Source organism: Phalacrocorax carbo, chromosome 1 (assembly GCF_963921805.1).
Source record: "Phalacrocorax carbo chromosome 1, bPhaCar2.1, whole genome shotgun sequence".
Lineage (NCBI taxonomy): Eukaryota > Metazoa > Chordata > Aves > Suliformes > Phalacrocoracidae > Phalacrocorax > Phalacrocorax carbo.
Window position 1 is genome coordinate 84012878 of NC_087513.1, and position 22596 is coordinate 84035473.

The window sequence follows — 22596 nt, forward strand, 5'->3', positions numbered from 1 at the left end:
CATAACATATATTGTTCTGGCTATATGTGCAGAAAGCTGGGCAACGTCTGGGTCTCATGCTGTGGTTCCAGGAATGACTCCAGCCAGGAATCTAGAGGGCAACACACCAGTACCACAGCCAAGCAGGGGATCTCCCAGTTCTTGTGTTTGCAGGCACTCTGGCCAGAAGCTGCTTGGACCCTATTGGTTCCAGACCACTTTTCTTCCCTTCTAGAAAAGTCAGAAGAAGGAGGAAGAGGTGGAGAGATAAAGTCCTAGAGTTCATCATCAGCCTTATGCTGAGCTTCCCCTTGCTGTGAAGCCATGGCTCACAGAGTTCCCATACACAGCACAGATACACCAGGAGAGGTTTAGACTGGATATCAGGAAAAATTTCTTCACCAAAAGGGTTGTCAAGCATTGGAACAGGCTGCCCAGGGAAGTGGTTGAGTCACCATCCCTAGAGGTATTTAAAAGACATGGAAATGTGGCACTTAGGGACATGGTTTAGTGGTGGACTTGACAGTGTTAGGTTTATGGTTGAACTTGATGAACTTAAGGGTCTTTTCCAACCTATATTATTGTAAGATTCTATAGGTCTTTCTTCTAAAGGGTTCCTGAACTTGCTTCTGAGGAGAAGCAAATACAGTCACTTCTCATATCCTGCTTGTCACATGGAAGAGCAGAATTAGGGTGTTCAGAGAAATACCCATCAAGAGTTATCCCATATCCCATGTCGCTATTTATTATTCCCTTAGTATGTAGACATAAGCAAACACAGCCCCTTGCCAAATTTACACCTGCCATGGAGAGAGACTAGTAAGCAAGGGCAGGCCTCTTGGCTGCACATCTGTGGCCATGGGGAAGAGCTGCCCCATATTTGCACAGCAGCCATTGTCTTGCTGCTTCCCAGCCATCTGCTTCCCAGCCATTTGGATGATCTTGTCACCTATGCAGGTGTACTGCCTGGCTCTCAGGAAGCATTTGGTCATGGAGACTGTTAGCCTAGAAGAGAGAGTCTGAGACAGGAAAACAGGCTACCAACAGTCAGGTCTACCTAAGTAGCGAAGGAGAGTTTAGGAAGACTTGTTCTTTACTGTACTGAAGAGAGAACTTACCTAAATACACTTTTTCAAGCAGCTGAACATAGCAGCTTTCAGCACAAATGACTCTCCCGGAATCATAGAATATGGTAAGGCCAGACCCACAAAGAAAGGATTGAAGGCCATCAGTCCTACTGTGGGAGAGATCTCAAAGCCATCATTGCCCAAGACACAAAACATGTTGGCTTTCCATTCTGTTATAGTATTAGGGGTGATGACTCGAACTTTCTTCTCTCCTGAGCCCCTGAAAAGAAACCAGATCCCAGGATAAAGGAAAGAGGATGCCCATTTAAAAAACAAATAAATTTAAAAAAAAATCTCTGAGGATAAATACTAAGATTACTTGTAGCACTTCCATCTGTGCTTTTTCAAGTTTAGCAATGCTGAAGAGAAGACAGACCAGCTACATCACCCTCTAAGAAACTGAAGTGTAGAAAGGGAATGGACTTGCTCAGGGCTGCACAGTGACTCATAACCAGGGCCAAGTTGAAACCCCAACGCTCAACGCCAAGCAGATGTTTCCTCCAGAAATATTAACCTTTCACAGACAGGGGTGCTGTGTCCAAAGAAGCAGTCCCCAAATGACACCTAACAATTTAAGCTGGACTCAGCCAGTGGGGATCAGGTCCCAGATCCAGGTCTCAGGGGGAAAAACTGATAGGGTGTGACTTGCTTTATCTGTGGATTGTCTGGGGAGAGGGAAAGCCATGGGTACTCCTGGAAATAAACACAAGGAATAGAGACCTGGGATTCACAAAGGAGCTCAGCACTTAGAACAAATGCTCCGGTTTTTTTCTGTTTATTCACCTGGTTCAAAGTAATGACTAGCTTAATTCAAACTGAAGGAGCCTTTGGGACTGCAAAAGCATGGAAATTGCTTTTGCCCTTCCTATCTGCAAACAGGAACTAGCTGTGAGGAGCTAAACTCTATGATTTTTGAAACACTGAGGAACACAGTGACCAGAAGAACAGGAGGAAAAAAAATCAATCAGTTAATTATTTTTTGAGAGATAAATCTTGCTTTGTTTAAATTGAATCCATGTAAATGTCAAATATGTTTAGACAAGCTTACTTTCCATGAATCCAAAACACCTAAAGTAGCTTTATTTAATGACATATTTTAAGTGCTGAGGGATTTGTGCATTAATTGAATTCAGCTTCCATGAAGTTATTACTGGAATGAATTGAGAAACAGAACCTGATACTTATCTTGTTATATTCTCATAATGAAAAACTGATAAAAGTGAAGACCCTAAAACATTAACGTGACAGGGCTGATTAAACATGCATGTCCATAGCACACATTTCTAGATAGCAAAAATAGGTTTAAAAGGCAATGTAGACAATATTTGCTTAGTGTATACTGGTTTCCAGCCTGAAAAAAAGATTAAATAGTTTAACTAAAGGCTTCTTATTTGTTCACTTAAGCGTATTTAATCAAATAATTTATAGCACTTCAGCCTGCATCAGTTGATCTCAAATGTTGCAGTTCTGACCCCAGCTCTTTTCCCACCACTGGGACCTGCTGTCCATTCATCAGCTCAGCTCTTTCTACAACTCAGCAGTTTTTCTGTCCTTCTTCCCTATCCTGCAGCCTCACTGCCTGTTGCAGCAAGCCACTCAGGCTGCTGTTGCGGAGCTCATCCTCTGGCCTTGGGAGAAGCACACTCTGGTCCACAGCGCACACAGCACACAGCCAGGTGGGAGCTGCCCTCAGCTGAAGGATCACAGTTGCCCCTGGCATACCTTGCTGTTGTGAAACCCCAATGTGACCTACAGCAGCAGGCTCCAACAGGGACAAAGTGGCCGGGGAGCAGGAGAAACCTGTCAGAGGTAGTGGCTTGACTGTAGTTCTTCCACTGCTTCAGCAGAGCTCTCTGTACAATCCAAGAGAGATAATGTCTGTCTCATTCTTTCCTACCCTTTCTGCACCTCTCTTACTTCCTCAGTCTGCTTCAGTGTAAGCCTCACCTGAATACTGAAGTACAGGGACACCTTCAATTCTGCTGTCAGCAAAAAGGCCTCCACCAGAGAACATGGTGTGAGCCACCCAGTGAGGGGCTGGGAGCAAAGCTGGAGGAGAAGGAGAGAGAGATGGAGAAAGAGACCTTCAGATCTAGGGAAAACGAGGAGGAAGTGCAAGTCTAATCAACTAGATCTAACACTATTCCCTCCTAGAGACAGAGTCCTTCCTCAGTTACCCACTCTAATTTTGAGGTGTCCCTGCACTCAACAGGGCACAGCCTCCTTTACTTTGGAAGTGACTTCCAACATCCTTCTTGAGGTCAATGAGTTTCTGACCATCACAACAAACCTGTCATTCCCATCATCTGGAAAAGCAGCACAGCACATGTTCAGCTGAGAACTCACCTCTCAAACTATTCTCCATCCCTTCACACTCTACTAGTGCCAGGAAAGATACAATGAGATCAGACAGCAAGAAGGTAAAGCAGAAGAGAAAAGCACCCAGTATATTTTAAAAGTAAATTCAAATGTTACAGCTAGTTACTATGTCTGGAAGAAAAGGGGAACCAACAGTGGGAAGGGGTGGAGGAATGCTATGAAACAGGAGAACAGTTGATTGTATCTAATGATCATTCCAGGGCTGCATGTGCTAAGAACAGACAACAGACACTACAATCAAGACCAGTTTTGCCATCACCCACAGCATCTTGATTTCAGCCACCACTGCCTCACTCCAACACACACAGGCCCTCCACCCACTATGACCACAGGGTGCTCACAAAGAAGAGGAGGTCCACAGGGTCAGTATCATAATCCACCCGGACCTCCCACTCCTTGGCACAGGCCAGAACCCAATACAGGCCCTAGCTTTGAGGTAACTCTTGGTGGTGCTGTACTATAGTCGCAGGTGCAAATAGCTGCTGTGGTAGTATGGACCAATTGTCCCCAACTCATGCACAGCATCCTCATTTGCAAATCTCTCCTGAAAAGGAAATACAGACAAACATGCAGCTATTCAGACAGAGCTCCATGATTTCAGGTGCAATGTGCCCTTTGCTGAGTAGCACCAGCATGGCTCAAGCACAACAGTGCCTCTAAGTTGCCTTTCAGTTTAAGTGGTAGTCCTGTGCTGAGATGTACATAGATCAGTTATTCCCAAAAGACCCCAAAGCACTACAAGGCTTCACTATAATACAGATCCCAGAGCAGTTAGACCACACCACTAATGCCTATAAAAATCTGACATTAAGACTAACATTTATCTTGGCCATCTTTAAGCATATTCATCAACACTAATTCTTTAGGTTCCCTTTACAATTAGTAGGGAGAGACACTCACAGAACTTTTCTAGGGTGAGATGACTCAAGTCTGAAGATAACCCTCCAGAGACAGTCAGACACACAGCACCCAGTAGTAGCTTATCTTTCACCATTAGCTCTCCAGGGAACACAAAGTGACTAGCCCAGATATAAGTGCTTCTAAAATAGATTAGATCTCTCCTCCCTTAGCATCAAATATTAATTATATGTTACATGTTATAAAATAATATGTTATAATATATACAGCAACAGAAATATCTGCAGCACGTGGGTACAAGTTGTTTTTATGCTGACACTAAATATCAGCTGCTTTCACCAAGGCAGAAATGGCTCCCAAGGAATTAACGCCCAGTTGTCCCTTATTTATTTACATTTTCATTTCCATTTCTTCCACAGCTTGTGGTATTAGCCATTTTCAGAGGCAGCATACTGCCATTGTTACAGACCAACAAGATCTGACAAGCCCTACACTCTGCATTCAGCTACACGGGTTACTCGCATGCCAATACGAAAATGCAGCAGGATGCATTATGGGACACATGAAACAAAGATAACAGCTTCATGAGTACCCATACCAGAAGTCTTCAAATAAGCTATTTATCTCTAAAGATTGGCAGCATGAAAAATAGATGCTGGATTTACCCATAGATATGGCTGGAATCCAACAAGACTAGCTTGCTTTTTCAACAACACAGAGCCAATTCTTGTCTGTTAAAACTTTAGCAGTACCTCTGCACATGCAGGCAATCAAATCACTTGGCTGGACTAAAGACATCCAGAAACAAATCTGTGACTTGGGTCTGAATTTACTCATAGTCAGACACACAACAACGGACAGGTGTCACTATGGAGTGGTAAGGATTCACACACAGGAAAACACAGACTTGTCTCAAACACATCTTTGGAACTACCAAGGTTATGAATAAACAAGTCACAGAAGCCACACTGTCAGGGACTTCCCAGAACTTTTTCAGAGCATAGAGAAAACAAAACTGCACTAGGTCTATTTAGAATAAGAGACTCTTGAGATCCTCCTAAAAATAAAATGGGAACTACAAGATATAGCAAAGAGAATCCTACCTTCAAATGCTAACAGAAGACAGAAGCTCAGCTCCACAGAAACTTCACTGTTATTCCAGGCAGCTGTACCCAGAGTGAACCCAGCCACACCAGTGCTATTGGTGATAAGAGTTCATTTGGATTGTGTGCTCACAGTCTCCTTTAGTAAGGTTGTCACTTGATCCTTCAGTATCTTTTTGTCTCGGTCTGTGGAACTCATCTGCAGAAAAAAAGTCTAAGAAAACCATGCACAAGTTCAACAAATATCTACTCTTAAGATAAGCCTGAGAGGAGACAGAGCTGAGCAATTTGTCTTTCTGGCCTACCTAGAAAGTAGAACAAAGCTCCAAACAGGCAGAAAGCATCTCCAGTGAGATGAAGGAGACCTTTCAAGACTAGGGCATTCTCTCATGTCCTTGTCCCTTCACAGGACAAGAGAGAACTCTGGGTGATCCTCCAGTAGATGACTACTTCACAGTTCAAAAAATGCTACTTTCCAGCAGACAGCTTCCCAGCCTGGACAGGTCAGCCACTGCCCCACTGCAGACGCACAAAAAGGCTCTACTTCATCCTCTAGTTTGGAGTAAGAATAATGAAAAACAAAGGCATTTCCTACTCACCTTCAGCTCCACCAGTGAGTACTAGAAGAAAAAACATAACAAACAGATTTCTCATTAGCTCCTTGGAACCTTTTTTTTTTTGGAATACAGTGGCGGCATAAGGGCTTAGGACTGGTTACTGCAGCAATCAAACCCTCATAGTCATGAGGATTCAGCTCACCATTCACAAACCTCAGGAGGATTGAACACATCCATTTAAGGACCTTTTCCCCCATATTTGCTGCCACTGTTGTTTACATTCGATCAGCCTGCAGAAGATATCCAACATCCACATCTGGAAGGTCAGCTCAAACTGCTTTCTTTCATTCTGCTAGCAGGGACTCCATGGATTTTTGTGCAGATCTCTAACTATTTTCTAGGGACTCACTCGATTCCCTGGAGTGTTTCTTTGGGTTGAAAGGAAGGAGCTGAGCTGGAGTAGTGTAAGGTTGGGGCTGGCAGTCCTTCGAAGTAATCCAGCTCCAGGTTAGAACAGGGTCTGAGCTGGGTTACCTCCAGGGGTAGGTCTACAGAAAGCATCTGAGGCTTTACATGGGTTTGATTATGAATTTCTGCTGCTGCTCAGGAATGCTCAATTTGTAGTTCCTAAAGAATAAAATACTCAAGGGCAAGATCAAAAGCAGAGAGCTGCACCCCTACATAAGCCCCGCCTATGTCCCCTGTTTACATTTCCTCATACTATCCTCCCCACGTTTTCTCCTTTACATTCCTCACCTCATCATTCAAAGGCATTTTTATGCTGTTCAAAGTGACATTTTGAGACTGTACTGCAATGGAAAAAAGCAAAAGAAATGCTTGAGAACACAACCTTCAGGCACAGCCCACTCCACCCCTACCCAGCCCATACTCCAAGGTTGGCGGTGTCCTTTCAGGGCATTCCCATAGGCATTATGTCTATGGGAAGATCTGAGGGCATAACGGGGCCCTGAGGATATAGACTGAGAAGAAATACACATAAAGAATATGAGAATGTGAGCCTAAAAAATGCTGAAAGAGGAAAGCCCCTAAGACATGAACTTATGAACAGTCAGAAAGAGATAAGAGACTGGATTTGTTTGCAGGAAGCAGCTGAAGTATCCTTTAGTTCACATTATCTTGCAAAACATGGTAATAATTCAATAAATAGTAACATTTTTGTCTTACAAAATGCACAAAAGACATAGGGCCTTGCAAAAAGACATTAATCAAATATTTTTTCATCAAAGTATATCAATGCATATTTTTCCACCTTCATGGGAAAGAATGTGGATGTGACATTTTCCAGTAATTAAAATTAAGTCATGCCTTCAATGTAGTTGGAGAGTTTATTACTGGAAAAGCTATTCTGAATAGGCCAGGTATTACTGAAGCACCAGTCAGTGTAAAAAAACATACTAATAAAAATAATTTTAAAAACCAAATAAAAATCACACACACAAAAAAAACAACAACAAAAAAAAACCCAAAAAATCCCCCTGCAATATACCGACTACAAATAGAAAAGCGTATTTTTCTGCATTTGATGAAACAAGGACGATGTCTTTCAGGCAAAGATTATTTGAACAGCTTGGATACAACTAACAAGTATAAGACGATAGTCTTCTAATAGATGACAGACAATTGCCAGGTGAGTTTCCACCATTTCTGAAACAGACAAGAGCACACCACAACATTTGGAATCCAGGGCAACAAACATGGTGAGTTCAGTAATGTTCTTGATGGGTCCTTGCTGGACTTCATGTGGAGATAGCCGGGATGATGTTTCCTGGAGGCCATTTAAGACTGGTGCTTGTAAACCTAACAAGTCTGCATCAGGGTAACTGTTGAGTAGATTGGTACAATTGCTTTAGGAACAAGTCTGAAGTAATAGTAGAAGTGTGAACTGTAAATCAAGTGTGATTTCTTTACTAAAATCCAGGGCCAAGGTAACCGCTATACCGGCTGGGAACCCACATCAAAGACCTTGTTGTTATAGTGGAGGCATACACTGATCTGCACACTGCAAGGAACATCCCCTCAACCCTCCCCACAGCTTACCTGTATGTATACCTGGGCTTACCTTGTTGTCCTGGCATGCAAATAGACTCACCAGTTTGCACAAGAGTGCTGCTCACAATGTTCTGTATGGAGACCCGTTACTGCACCACTGCCCACAGAGAGGCAAATGGTCACAACTTCCTTGATGCCTTTTGCAGGTGAACAGAATTGGGGAGTGCAGTAAAATACCCCAGGGTAACTTAAGAGAAATTCTTGTAGCAGAATTGGGCAGAGCACTTGAACACACATGTAATCAGACTAGTGGCTAGTTTACAAAGGAAAGAAGGGGCTTACTGCTCTACTTACTGCTAGAGAAGTTGCTCCATAGTTGACATGGAAGAGACAGACATTCTTACAAGTGCATGTGAGACTTAACGGGATTTATGCAAATTTTTATTGGTATCCATTGTACAAGGACACAGGAAGCATTAAGAAGCAGTTAAAGGTAGAGCCCAGACCTGTACCCCATGTTGGAATGGGTGGGATAATATTTGTTAACAAAATGAGAACCCCAGTTTAGCCTTCAGCAAGTCAGAGCAACTAGAAGCAAGTGGATCTGACTATTTTCTGGATAGAATAAGAATTCCCAGTCCCCATATGCTTCCTTTAATGTCAAAATGATTAAACACTTTACTTCAATGATTCTTCCTGCTGGATAATGCTGGAAACCAGGCAGTCCACAGCATAAGGGGAGCAGACGAACATAAACATGGGGAATTCTGAAGCATCAGTAATGGACAGAAGTAGTAAGCAACTGCCTTTCACCCTGTTGGCAAATGCCACAGTCCCTGACATTTCAGGGTGTGTTACTGATTGGGAGATCAGAAGATGAACAAGCGTGAGATATGATATCAGCCACTTTCACCAGTGACAGGCACAGCACAGAGCTGTGTTCTGAACTTCTGCCAAGCGCTGCTGTTACTGTTACTCAGCCTTGTTTTGGTGGGTGCTTTGCAATCGTACTTCATTTCTTTTCATACATGTAAGATTAGTTACTCACTTTCCACTACTGTAACCCACTATTTGTCATTGTCTAGAATCTGCATTAACAAATTCTTTGAAGGACAGAAGGAAGGGTCCATGGGCATATAGTTGAGCCTACACACAGAAGGGGCCTTTGGCTACCACCTCAGAAAAAGGTCCTAAAGGGGTGCCTCACTAGTCCTAATACGAAATAAGATGAACAAGCCCATTAATAATAATATACCAGCAATATAGCTATTAATATAACCCTTAATAATGTAATAATCCTTAACAGGAATAGCTGTGTAATAAACTGATCCTGAAATCACACACAGAGTGCATGGGTATGTACGTACATGCTGCCATTATCAAAACATGCATCCAATAGCTCCAAGTCAGTCTTCTAGAATGGACATCAGATCCCATAATTCTGCTCATTACAACGCTAATGACAAGGCTTTACACAGGACTGCAAGAAGGCTTCTGATTGTAATTGCTCTGCAGAACTGCTGCTCTTTCAAAAGGCAATATGGCAGCTTGTTAGCATGCACTTTTGTGTAAAGTCTCTTTCATATTCTTTCATATTCAGAGTCAGCACTAAAGCACCTCTACACTCACCTCAGGAAGCCTAGCAGAGAGACTCTTCTACTGGCAGCCCATTTGGCCAAGAACACACGATGACCTGTGGCACTTCAAGAACCTCCCTATGGAGCAAAGCCCTGATCATAACACCCTAGTACTGAAGGCCGGTGGTTGCCTTCACTGCTGAAGTAGCTCCAGCCTCACCTTCAAGATCCCCACCAGGAAGGCGAAGCACTGGTACAGTCTTCTGGTGGCCACCAAGTAGCATGTCGTTCTTGCCCTCAGCCTCCACCCTGGGGGTAAGCAGCAGGGCTCCTCCACAGTGGCAGAAAGCCCATGTGGACCTTCTCTGTAGCTTGGTCATGCTGGCAGCACCACCCCACAGGTCCTGGCAAGATAAGAGAAAACCAGAACAGAAAGTTTTGACAGCATTAATGCTTTAAAAAGTGAGTAGGTAATTCAGAAGTGAACTGAGTTCTTCAGTAAGTAGTGGCCGGGCACAAACGTAACTGCAGCAGCCTTTCAGGGCCTGGAGGACACCCAAAGCTCTGTGGGTCCTTGCCCAGGCCCCCCAGGGCTCCTCCCACCTGCCCACAGCCCAGGATCCCACATTAGGCCTCCATGTCCATCAGCCCCTGCCCCAGAAATGCCACAGTAGGACCCAGCTCCAGCTCCCACAGCTATGCCTTGCCTGGCTCTGGGCCCTATTAACCTAATCCCATGGGCTTCTCTCCTGAACCTTGGACCTGCCTCATTTCTCAGGTGCCAAAGGGACCCAGCTACATTTGTGGACTCCAGCACTAGTGTTTGGGAACACAGAGAAAGTGGACCAAGAGCCTGCATAGACTGAGGCAACAAGCGCTTGGGGACCTGCCCTGCAGAGGTACGCCCAGCATACAGTAAGAGGAGCAGGCACTTGAAGTACCCCATCTCTCAAAGAGAAAGGGCTCTGCTGTTACCTCTGAATTTAAACCAGAAGAGGCCCTTAGCCACTCCCCGTCACATCAGGGTTGTTCCTGTGTCATCCAGTAACAATGCTCTGGAAACAAAGCCTCCACAGAGGTACGACGTCTGTGTCATCTTTCTGCCTGTGCCACCATCCTTCATCACTGCTGTGCCCCTGAGCAGTGAGGGCTGGAAAGAAACAGAGGCACTGGGGAACCAGGTAAGAGGGTAAGAAGCACCCCCAAAGGGCATCTGTCTACACACCCTATGGTCCTTGGCCTTCTGTGACACTATGACAATGACTAGCTATCCCTTGAAGGGAAAAAACAGTGGCAAGTGGAATGAAAGAGGGCTTTCACTGTCTCTCCTTTATTTCTACCATATAAAGAACAGGAAAGGGTGAAATTGAAGGGGAAAATTGTGGCTACTCATTTTCATAAAAAGGTTCTCAGAGCACAACACTGCTACTGGCTTTTCAAAACCCCTGCTACCCCCCCTCCAAAAGTCATACTAAGTAGCAAAAAGGTCCATCCTCTCCCTCCCTTAGCCCCTTTGGCTCCACTATCCACAGGAAAAACCTCACAACTGGTCTTTCTGGTTCCCTTATCACATTATAACCACCCACCAGGCACCTGTCCCATCTCCAACCTCACTGAAGGACAATGCATGATCACTCAAACCAAGCTGCTAGCCTCCTTCCCTGCCCCTTTGACATGGTATTCCCTATGCCTAAGAAAAATTCCCAAATCTTACCACCTAAGTGTTCGCAGCAGACCAAGCTCTGTCTAAAACTCACCAGCCCAAACTGTCAAACAGCTGCTGTCGCTGCTATTCCCAGTGAGCCTGCTGTAGCAGAGAGAATCACAGCTATCAGGTTTTCTAGCTCATTTATGCAAGATTTAACAGTGAGCTCAAAGACACTGAATGCCTAACCTAGGAAATATAGCCCCACAGTTACAAGACACAGACCGCAGAAAGCCCTGAGATGTTTCCCAGATACTTTGATTTGAGGGAAATCAGATTGTCACAGGGAAATCAATTTGATCTAAACTTACGGCTGCAACTTTTCAAGTATGTCAGTCTGTTCCTGGTGAAGTTAGGGGACAGTCTGCTTTTTGGTTAGTAACTGGTATGTCCTGCATGGTACGTGTGAGGCAGACTCAAATCTTTTCAGACGCTAATCACTTCAACAAAAACAGTAAGATAGTAGAGGAGGAAAAGAGTAAGCAATATCTAGTTCAGCAGCTGGGTGAAAACCTCTTTTAGCCAGAGGAAAGCAGTTACTGGAATGAGGCAGTTCAAAGGGGAGACTGCAAAACAATTTGCATTGAGAACAATGGAAACAACTCTCCCCTGCTCTGAGTGACATTTTTTCTGAAGATTATCTACAGATTTAAATTTTGCAGGATCTGCTGCTTGCTGAGATTAAGACAGAAAAAGCCAAATACTGTTTTATTGATGAATGCAGGTTAATTCCCATGCTGCTACATGATTGTAGGTGTTACAGTAGCCTGGAAGCTCCAGGATTCCAACTGAAGTTGTTTGTGTCTCTTGCTTTGCACGCTGTAGGTGTAGGCATAAGGGTACATTCAATTTCCTTTGATTTTTTTTTTTAAGTCTTCTTGCATGTTTCCACAATGCTGTAACCATAAACTGCCACTTCTGCCATTTTCCAGTCACAAACATTTGGAAATCTATATGTTGTTGGAGTTAGTAATCAGGAAGCTCCTCTTTCATCACACTTGCAACAGCTAATGAACCAAGAAACATGATTTTCAGAAATCAGCTATATTTCTGTTCTGATGAGCCCACACCAGCATGCTCTGCTTTTTCCTGCTCTTACATATAGGGAGGGTGATTTCTGGGAAGTATCCAAGCACCATGAGAGTTCAAGAAAGCTCCAAAGCCCCTACCAGCTATTGTATGGGCACACTCACTTGAAGGAAGTAACACGTGATCATGGCAATACCCTCATTTTGAAATAATTATTTCCCCTCCCTGTGTGTTTGAAAACGCAGGCTGACTTGCCACCATCTGTTTGTCCTTTTTCTGTTTGACAAGCCTATATGGAAAAATGCCTGAGCTGACTTACAAATTTATGACATAACTTGCTGTCCACACTGTAAATCCCATCCCAGGTGAAGCAGCAAGAGTTGCCTGTCTGCAATCCACAGGCAACACCCACTACTTAAGAGCTCTATAGCACAACAGGTCAGCTCTGCCAACCTTACTCTTCTGGGAAATAAATGACCATTTTCCTGCATGGGCTGCCAAAACCATGGAAAAAGTGGTTGCCCTGCTACATTATGTCTCCATATAAGCTGCAGATGTTACTAAAAGTGCACAGAGCGATAGCACACATAAAATGAACCCAATGCAGCCTCCTGGCTTCTGGCCCTGACACACACTGAGGAGTTAAGTAGGTGCAGTTCATGATGTGCACAGTATTGCTGGTCTTAGCACATTTCTAAAGGACAGCATAAAGAGGATGCTTAGCTTCACTATAGAGAAAAGTTAGCTAAAACCATAGTCCAATTGATATTAGCATCACCTTGGGGCACTGCCAGATCACTTGTAATTATGCATGTGATCCAGATAAAGTGGGAGCACACAGCTGCAATTCTATTGAACATACTTAAGTGTTTCCCTGACCTGTGGGGCTGCAGGTGATGCCTGATCAGGCATGAAGCCTGCTAGGAAAGTTTCCTCTATCAAAAAGAACAGCACCTTGAACCTGCATGACATGTTTGTATGTGTTCCCTTCTGTACCACATGGCCACAAAGTCTAATCTAATTATCCAGTACACAGGATTTACCGTCATGTGCCATCAATCTGGTACCCAAGGGAGCCTGGAAACTTCACTTGTAAACCAGCATCCCAAAATGGAAGAATCCCTTTTCCATGCTCAAGGCAAGTGAATTTCAGCCTCTCCCTGCTGGCCCTATGCACTCTGCTGTAGGGATTAATAAAGGTCACTAAAACACTAAAACACAGGTGTTATTGTACGCATACTTCTGCAATATAAAATTTTGCATTTTTACTGGAAACCCTGCAGGAAGGCAAAACTTTTTAACAAAAAAAAAAAACAAACACAAACCTTGTGAACAGCTCTACAAGATCTCTTCTTCACTCATCAACTACTCCCACCTGATCCTCTCAGTCAAACACAAACTGATGCTCTGAAAATGGTGGTAGTCCCTCTTCACTGGCAGACTGCTCCATACTACTTGCCCCAGTGTGCCTCCCGATATCCTTGGCGCTGCTGTAAAACACCTGGAATCTCTGTCCAGCTTAAATGTTTCAACTTGTGTACACGGATGTGGCATTCAGATTCCTCAGACATTAGAGCTGCTATGAAGCCACATTCCACACTGTAATTTATTTTATCAATGGGACCTGCTCTGGCAGATCTGTTTGAGGGCTTCCATTTGTGGTGGGGCAGCACAGTGAGGAACACAGATAAAAAGGAAGCCATAAAGGCCAGGGCAGGAAAGATAAAGATTATGACTGTGTACAATACACTTGGCTTTTATTTGCCTTGACATGATTTTACCATCATAAAAAGAGTGCGAATTTCAAGAAAGGGAGGCACAATCACTACCTAGAAACTATATGAAAGTTGTTAGGATCAAGGCAGCAGAAAAATGTTTAGAGTGACGCTGGACAGGTAGAGTAGGTAAAGCTGAAGGATGGTGGCAAATTCAGGCTGAATACCAGAAAAACCTATTTAACAATAAGACTTCTTAGCAATTCTGGTAATTGCAGTAGAGAATAAGACATGAAGAAACTCCCACTTCATTCTTTGAGAAGTAGACCCTAGCCTGAAGTTTTTTAAAGACATTTGAGACAATTTAATCTCTCACACACTTACAGGGGGGGAAACAAAGTATGTTCTGCTCAAAAAAATTTCACCTGTTTCATGACAGACAGAGGTCCTCAAGCCCAGATACCTAGAGCAATTAAAAGGGATGTTTGACTTAGTGTAAGCTATTTGCATACCTTTTTCGCCAATTTATCCCTCATTCTCATTCTCTTATTTGTTTTACCATTAACCTTCTCTGTATTTCCTACATTCTCTTCTGCCTCCACTTCAGATCTCCTTAGCAGAATGTAGGCAGAACAGTACAAGACCAATTTCAAACCCCTCAGAGTCCACACGCCCTGGTTTGCCACACTTTTGCCAAAGATCTACACAAAAACATATACAGACTAGAGCTATGCCACCAAAAATAAATATTGAGGTTTCAAGCAGGTCACAATCACCATTGCCTTCCCCACATGGCACATATTCTTGCCTCTCCCTAGAGCTGCACTAAGTTGGACAAAGTTAACCACACAGATGATGTTACGTCTAATTAGGTGAATGGATATTCCTAATTGGTAAGTCTGGCTTTCAATAGAGCATGACTCTAATTAAGCAGAATTTACTATCTCCAGAGGATGCCTGAGTTAGAGCCTGAGCTGTTCCTAATCTTCCAGACCATCCAGAGGGAAGCATTTTTCCATACACAGCCTAGAGGAATATTACAATTAACGCTAGAGATATGCACAGAAAGGTTCATAAATGCCCTAAGGTAGTAGTCTTCTTCCTCCCACATCCCTGCTGCATCCTCACAGTGCTGTACATTACCAGACAGGTTGTGCCTGCAACCTAATTCCCATGTTAACAGGTCAGCTGGGGAAGTCTTAGCTTCAGTTTACAGACTTCAAAAGCCAAGTCCTCCCAAACTAAAGGTGATGACTTGAAGATTATTATCTTCCAAGCTTCTGTCTTATAGGAAGCTGTAAAGAAATACAAGACACAGCATGCTGTTTGACATGATTTCAACTGATTATCAACACGCCCAAGCGAGTAGACGAACATGACAGGCAAAAGGTGGAATAAAGTTTTGGATAAACATGGAATCCAAGAACCTCCCCAGAGAACAAACCTCATTTTTAAAAGCAAGATATCCAGAACTACTGCAAATACACTCTGGGAACTTCATGCTAATTTTCTAGAGCTTTCCCAGTATGTACATGGATATGTGGCCCAGTGACAGACCTCTTGTCTTGCATGTCTAGTCCCCAGTATCTCTAGGTGGCCTTTACCCTGGAACTCTGCTCACACCCACTGTAATGGCCATAGGAGAGAGTGGAAAATGTTTGACACCTAAAAACTGGCTGTTTGTGTTTAACACCTAGTCCCCACAAACTACAACACCCAAAAAGGGGAGGAAAAATAACACACAGACCCTTCTCAGAAAGCATTTGTATACACAAACCTGACATTGGCTGTATGTAAAAGACATAGAGTACCATTACTATCATGATATTTCTAACTGGCATAATTATCCTTTGCAATGTCTAAAAGCTGAATATTCCTAAGGACAGGTAATTTTTAATAGTTTAATTCAGAGAATTTAAGTTCATTGCTTTTCATTCAAGACTTAGCCTGAAACTAACCACTGATCATTTTAGTTTCATTTTTGTTAGAACTTAGTAACTACAAAGACATACTCATATATTGCAGACAACGGATTTAGAAGACAGACAAATCTGAAGGCAAAGCATTTCTCTGCCTCAAAGCAAAGTGAGATCACGTGCAGGCAAATGGGTTGAGGTGCTGAATCAATTAATAAGAACAAAAGATGAAGTCAGGCAACCACATTAGATAATAAAAAGTAAGGAAGCATTTTACTACATAAGTCTTTACAGAGCTTTTATAATCATCTTCCTCCTTGTCTACAGCCTAAGCAAAATACCTGCCACTCAGGACTTCTGCCCAGAGCTGGTTCCACTCAAATTCTCAAATGTGGATAACTGGGAACCACTAGACTATTTGCTCCCTAAGAAACATCTGCTTTCTGGAGTGAAGGAATGTGACTAATACAGTTGTGCCCTACAGGCAAATATGCCCTCTTTACACAAGGACTGAGTGTTTTGGGTTTTTTTTCAGAAGGGATTACCTCGTGAGATCTAATAACCATGACTGCAATTTCTGCTTCTGAGCAAACTTGAGACTGCAGTCTGCATGTGTAATAATCGCAGTGTGTTTGCACACATGCAGACCATGCAAAACCTGTTCCTTAGATAGGATACTGCAGGCCAGAATTGACCTGTGAATCCAGGTAACAGTAAGCAAAACTATAGTACATCTTATTACAGCTAGTTCTCACTGTAACACTCACTATAAGCTGTTTTCAGTTGCAGTTAGCAGTCCTGGATGACATCTTCCAGGGCACCATCTTCCTTGCACCAAATTTTCTGAAAGCTTTTGCCAACAGGTGCATGCTTTCCCAAGGATGAAATAAGGAACTGTAATGTTGAATTTTAATCATAAAAATTTTCTGGTGATCCTTCCTTATAACTCATTCACATTGGAACTGCAGCTTGGAAACAAGCACAGGCTTAGTCAGAACTTGCTAGAGCTTAACAGCTTGCTGAAGCCTCTCTGATAGTGCGAACTAACCTCTGTGTGTACCATCCCCATATAGCAACTTAGCAAATTCCTTTTTGGTGCTCTCAAAGGGCGGATAGATGTAGCTTCAACAGGAAGGAGCAAATGCTTGTGCTGAGCAAGGTGCTGGCCTTGTCTGCTTTGAATGCTCACTTACTTCTCTACATTACCACGCAAATCATACATAAAAGGCAAATGTCAGATCACTGCAAAAGTGTCAAAAGCACCACCCTGAGGCAAAGGGGATTACTGGAGGACAGCCAGCAAACAGGGATTGAGGATGGGCAGGCTAGGCCATAGAGCTGGGTAAGAACCAGAACCAGTGGGACTGAAATTAAAGGAAAAGCAAAGAAAAAAATTTTTGGGGAAGCCAAGAAAGGGAAACTCTTCAGTGATGGGTAACATGGTAGGGTATAGAAGAGCTCTCAGCCTGGAAACCAGTCAGAATAGGAAAATCATCGCTCTAAGACAAATTGCCTGAATGTTCAGCTACTACTTTTTGAGCATCTGCAGATGCACAAGAGTCCCACACACAGTTTAGAAAGGTTTCTGCAGCTGTCTGCATCAAGGGTAACATGTACCCACCACACTCTTGTGATGCACTCCCAAGCAATAGGGAACCACCCCTTCTGTCTTCACTTAATTTCTTCTTTCTCTAGAACCCTAATGCTAAAATAACAGGATGAGGACAAGAAGAATGGGTCATGGGATTTTCATTTGCTGAAAAATAGAACGAGATTAATGAGTTGTGGAAGTCAAGAACCTTTTTTCTGTAGATCCCACTTACAGTGATGAGTTATCAGCCTGGTCTTACCAGTGGACTGAGTCGAGAGTTCATGTGAAAAACACCCTCCCTGCAACTCGCTGGTAAAAGTTTGCACAGCTCTTTAAACTGCTTTGCTGTGGAAGATTCAGCTTGTTTATAACATGGGCTGTTCCAATTGGATGTACAATCCATTTTGTTCCAAATTTTCTGTGCTGTCAAAGGAAGGTATAGTCAAGGAACCCACTAAGGGATCTCATTCTGGTTGAGTCTTTGGGCTTAGAATATCTACTTACATTAGTGGGGCAGGTTTGTGTCATATCAGGATGATTAGGCTCATCGGGGGTGGGAGTGTGGGGGGTGGGCAGGAAACAACAAACAAACCACACAAACACCTAAAAAGTAAAGGCATTCTTAAGTCTTGATCATCATAAAAGTCCAGCACCATTTTTTTTTCAGATAAATGTGGGATAATGTTTCATGGCTCTGGATAGAGTACTTTGACTGGAGAGATTGACATGTATCTTCTTTGTAAGCTCAAATAATAGCCACTAAAAAGTCACCTGCACTGATAAACAATAGACAGAAGAAGAAAATAGTAGTTCAAAACAATGGTTTTGTCAAGTGTTGAAAGACCTGAAGTCCTACATCGATGAAATCTTTCTGGCTAGACATTGCACTGGTAAGCAGCAAGCAGATATTGCTGTCATATGTACCTCTCTCCTACTGTAAAATAGGTTCTAACAATGACAAACGCTCCAGAATAGCTGAAAGTAAAGATTGTCTGAGATGCTTTCTTCAGCTTTGAAAAATATTTCTACTTAACAGCATAAGTTCTGGCACAGAAAAACTTTGCAGTAGCATTCTCTAGGCATGTGTAAAGCAATCTGTTTCCATAGATTTTGTTCAGATATGCTCCATACCATGAACTCAGGAATATTCCTCTTGACTGAACAGTAATTCTAAATTCTACAACATACCATCATTTCGGGTAGCAGTGCTGACTTCTGGTGATCATGTAGACAGAGAATATAAAAAAAAGAGCTACCAGGGTTAAGCTGAAGTTAGTATCATTATCTGAGAACTGTCTCCTCTACTCTTTCCCTGAACTCCATGACTTCTGAGAGATAGTGTGTACCAGCTAAGGAAACCTCTGAAGTATTTGCTATCAATATTGAGCTATTCTGTTCCTGAGAACACAGAAAGACAATTTGCATTGTCTTTGGTCACAAGGAGGTCCACCTCAGGGATAAATACCTATGGAATACTTGACGTACTACAGGTAGCTTTAGGATGCACTTTGAAAACCATCTTAAATTAATCACAGGCTGTACTATTGTACTAACTATTGAAATTAGTAGAATTAGTGAAATTAGTAGAATTAACCTTTTCAACAGGGGGATGGGTCTTAGGTAACCTTAAGCTGACGATCAAAATATACCTGGCAAGAGATCATTTGTGGGAAACACAGGCTCTTTTGCTCAGATGGTCTGCTAGCTGCTTGCCCTCCCTGCAATACACAGCCAGCGAATTCACTCAACTCATGATATTCAGTTCCCAAGACACATTAGCTTCCTAACATAAATGGTTTCATTCCCCTTGCTTGCTTAAGGTTGTTAAATAGTCCAGACCCTGACACAAAATGTTTCTTTTCCAAATCCAGTGAAAGATTCACACTACAGCCATAACAGCTTCTAGTCCCCAAACACCTATGTGAAGTCTGAAATTTGCTTCTGATCATACTCTGTGTATCACAAAATGATGTGACTGGGGGTTTAGTAGGCTTTAGTACTCTTTGTAGGTAAACATTTTTCTGTTCTTTCCACTACAGAAAGGGTAAGAAAGAATTCCAGATTCTTACCAGCACACTGTTACGCTTAATATTCTGACTTCACTGACATCTAAAACTGTCTGAAGTATGACCAAACTGTCACAAATAGGCAAGCTGCTAGCTATACCAAAGGATGGTTTTTATTTCTGATGAATCTGGATCAGCCTGCAAGTCCCATTATCTGAAATCTTCTAGATGGCTGAGGGAGAAGGAAGAGTCCTTATGATTCTGCAGTACAAAACCCCAACGTTTTTAAAGGACTGCCTCTACAGTCTTTTCTCCCTAGAGTGCAAATGACAAGAAAAGTCATATAGATTGCTCATTCAGGGAGCTGGTTCATCCACGGGGTATCTACCATTTCTGATACTGCCTCCATGTTCTTAATTCAGGGAAACCTTCTATGGCTGCTTTTGCCATTATCTCAACTAACAATAGATGACTCAGAGAACGCCCTCTGATGGAAACGGCAAAAGGATTCTCCCATGAGCAATCACCCAAAGAGCAGATCTCCACTGAGATAATTAGCAAGGAAGCAGCAACAAATAGAAGATTTGTCACACCAAAGAGAGCTTGACTCTCTAACCTGTTAAGGACGACATTCTAAGAAGAATTCAGAAAAATTCAGGCCTTCACCACTCACATCAATGAAGTATCCTCATCTTAGCATATGGAATCAGAACTCCTCCTATTTCCTCCTTCGGCTCCAAGTCTTACATTTCTTCTCTCTATGCAGTTGTACATTCAAAAGGAAGACTTTCACAAGTCTTCCCCACCCACTTGCCTATACCTTCACAGTATAGACACTGTAAGAGTAAGAAATAGAGATAAAAGGTTCTCAGCACCTTGGAAGGGAGTAACACCATTTTTTCTTCCTCCACCATCAGGCAATTTTGGAATAAGAGGCCATGGCTACCACATTTGGTGCTGAGTTTAGTGTTGCTGGGCCACACAAGGGACTGTCTGCAAATCTTATGCTCTAGTCCTATTAAGACAGATACCAAGATGCTCAACACAGCAATTCCTGTTTGTAACAGAGCTTCAAGTGATAAGCATCAGTTTTCATCCCTTTTATTTCTCTCTCCTGAACATCTCAGATGTTAGGTATGACTCTTGCAGAGCCTCTGCTAGATCTAGACTCTACCATTTCCTCTAAGTAATACACACACATTGAATATATCTTCTAGCATGGAGGCTGTAAGGCCTTAAACCTGGACTGTACTTAAAACTGCTATGATAGTCCAAAAAGCTTTGAAAGAGCTTTGTATAGATTTTTGCAGTTACACATTTCCTTTTCTGAGTACAGTACAATCATGAGAAGAAAAGCAACAGCTTTTAAAGTTGTATATGCAAAGCAGCTCTAAAAAATATTGCTAATATAGGCATGAAAATCTAAATAATAAAAACAAGGTATGGAAAAATACATTTTAAAACTCCTTATGAACAACTTAACATTTTTTTTCACGTGGCCTATCCTGACTATATAACCTACAAATTTTATATGGGAGGGTTCATGGTTATTAACTATTGCTAATTGTAAGGAAAATCTGAAGTACAGTTTTAGCTTCTACTCATGTACACAGGCACACATGCACAAACTGCATTAGAGTTTCAGGAAATCAGTACTATTACTCACTTGCAAAGCTACACATCTCAGTTGCTGAATGACCCAAGGCCCTAATTTCAATCTTTTTTTTTTTTAATCTATAGCAGTTTTACAAATGGCAACTAGTAAAATGGATTTTAAAAGTTTTATGTGTAATTTCATAGTTTAAGTCTTAACAAGCAGTGCAACAAATGTTCAGATGAGTGCTTTGCGTTTCCACGTAACTTATATTAGCTAATCATGTCATACACCAGCATGACTTTTCAAAAACATTATTAGTTTGAGGATTACCAAAGCATTAATAATTACCCTAGGTGAGTAAGAATAGACTTTGAAAATTTTCATTTCCCCTCTTCAGTCTAACTCCTCCTGTCTCTCTAACCTTCCTCCCCCCTAGTTGAAGCTTTAGGCTATAACTGCTTGTACCCTAAAACACTGTTTTTACATAATCTAGAAATACTTCTTGACACTTGAAGAACACAATTAACTACATCAACTCTACCTTCTGTTCATAGTTCCACTCTACTGATTCTTTTTTAATAATTCAAGGAAAAATTTTTATTCTACTCAAAGCATTGAGTGTCTCTGTGTGTTTTTCCTTAGCACTTCAAGTTTGTATTTATGCCTTGTATTTAAAGATACTGTTTACAATAGAGGTTTATTTCACTCATTAGCACTGTTGCTGTTTCTTTATTTTTATTAATATGCTATATTTGGTCACTGAAGACAGTTTTAATATTTCTTGGGATTACAAGCAGTAGCTTCGGAAGCTTGGTTTAGAGAAAAAAGTCGGCAGTATTAACTACATGCCAGCAGAGGGAAACACAGCCTCAAGAAAACTAAATCACCCTCTTGGAGATGTTTACTTTCACCCATTACATTCATTGAAACTGACTGATTTACCCAGGAATATATTAGACCCATTGAGATGTGGTAGGATATGTTGTCTTGTATCTTACATTTACTATGTACACGCTGACAGAAATAAATAAAAGTGATCTCTGCTTTGAGTTGTATCTGTTAATATATGACTCAGACATCTTGGGCTCGATTTTTTTCCAAGGTTGTAACTGGTTTCTACTCTCCACAAAATTAATGGATCCAAAGTGCTCTTGACAAAATATGACCCAAATCCAGCACAGTTAGAAGTGACTTCTGGATGTTGAAATTCACATTCTTCACCTTGGAAGATGTCAGTCAAATACTAGCCACAGCAGCAGTAGGTGCTTGTGACAAAACCAATTCTGGAAAAAAGAAACAGAATGAGCAGTCATGACCAGCAAGCTCTAAGAGCACTTCTTACACTGTTCAGTGCATCTCTGAAACACTGACCCACACCCTTTCCATGCAAGAGACATATGCACTGTTAGGCTAGGTTTTATCAGAGGTTGAATGATAGGGGAGCATC

The 22596-nt window shown here is 42.2% G+C and overlaps 1 protein-coding gene across 1 annotated transcript in view; it reads right to left on the reverse strand.

Annotated features, from left to right (window-relative positions):
- LOC104053398 (alpha-2-macroglobulin-like protein 1) overlaps positions 1 to 18740 on the reverse strand; it is a 50116-nt gene extending 31376 nt beyond the window's left edge. The window contains 8 exon segments of the mRNA XM_064441099.1: positions 1106 to 1326; positions 3004 to 3155; positions 5580 to 5645; positions 6046 to 6066; positions 6760 to 6812; positions 9811 to 9994; positions 14552 to 14740; positions 18735 to 18740. Of these exon segments, the coding sequence (XP_064297169.1) occupies positions 1106 to 1326; positions 3004 to 3155; positions 5580 to 5645; positions 6046 to 6066; positions 6760 to 6812; positions 9811 to 9994; positions 14552 to 14740; positions 18735 to 18740 (892 nt within the window).
- Between the last annotated feature and the right edge of the window lie 3856 nt (positions 18741 to 22596).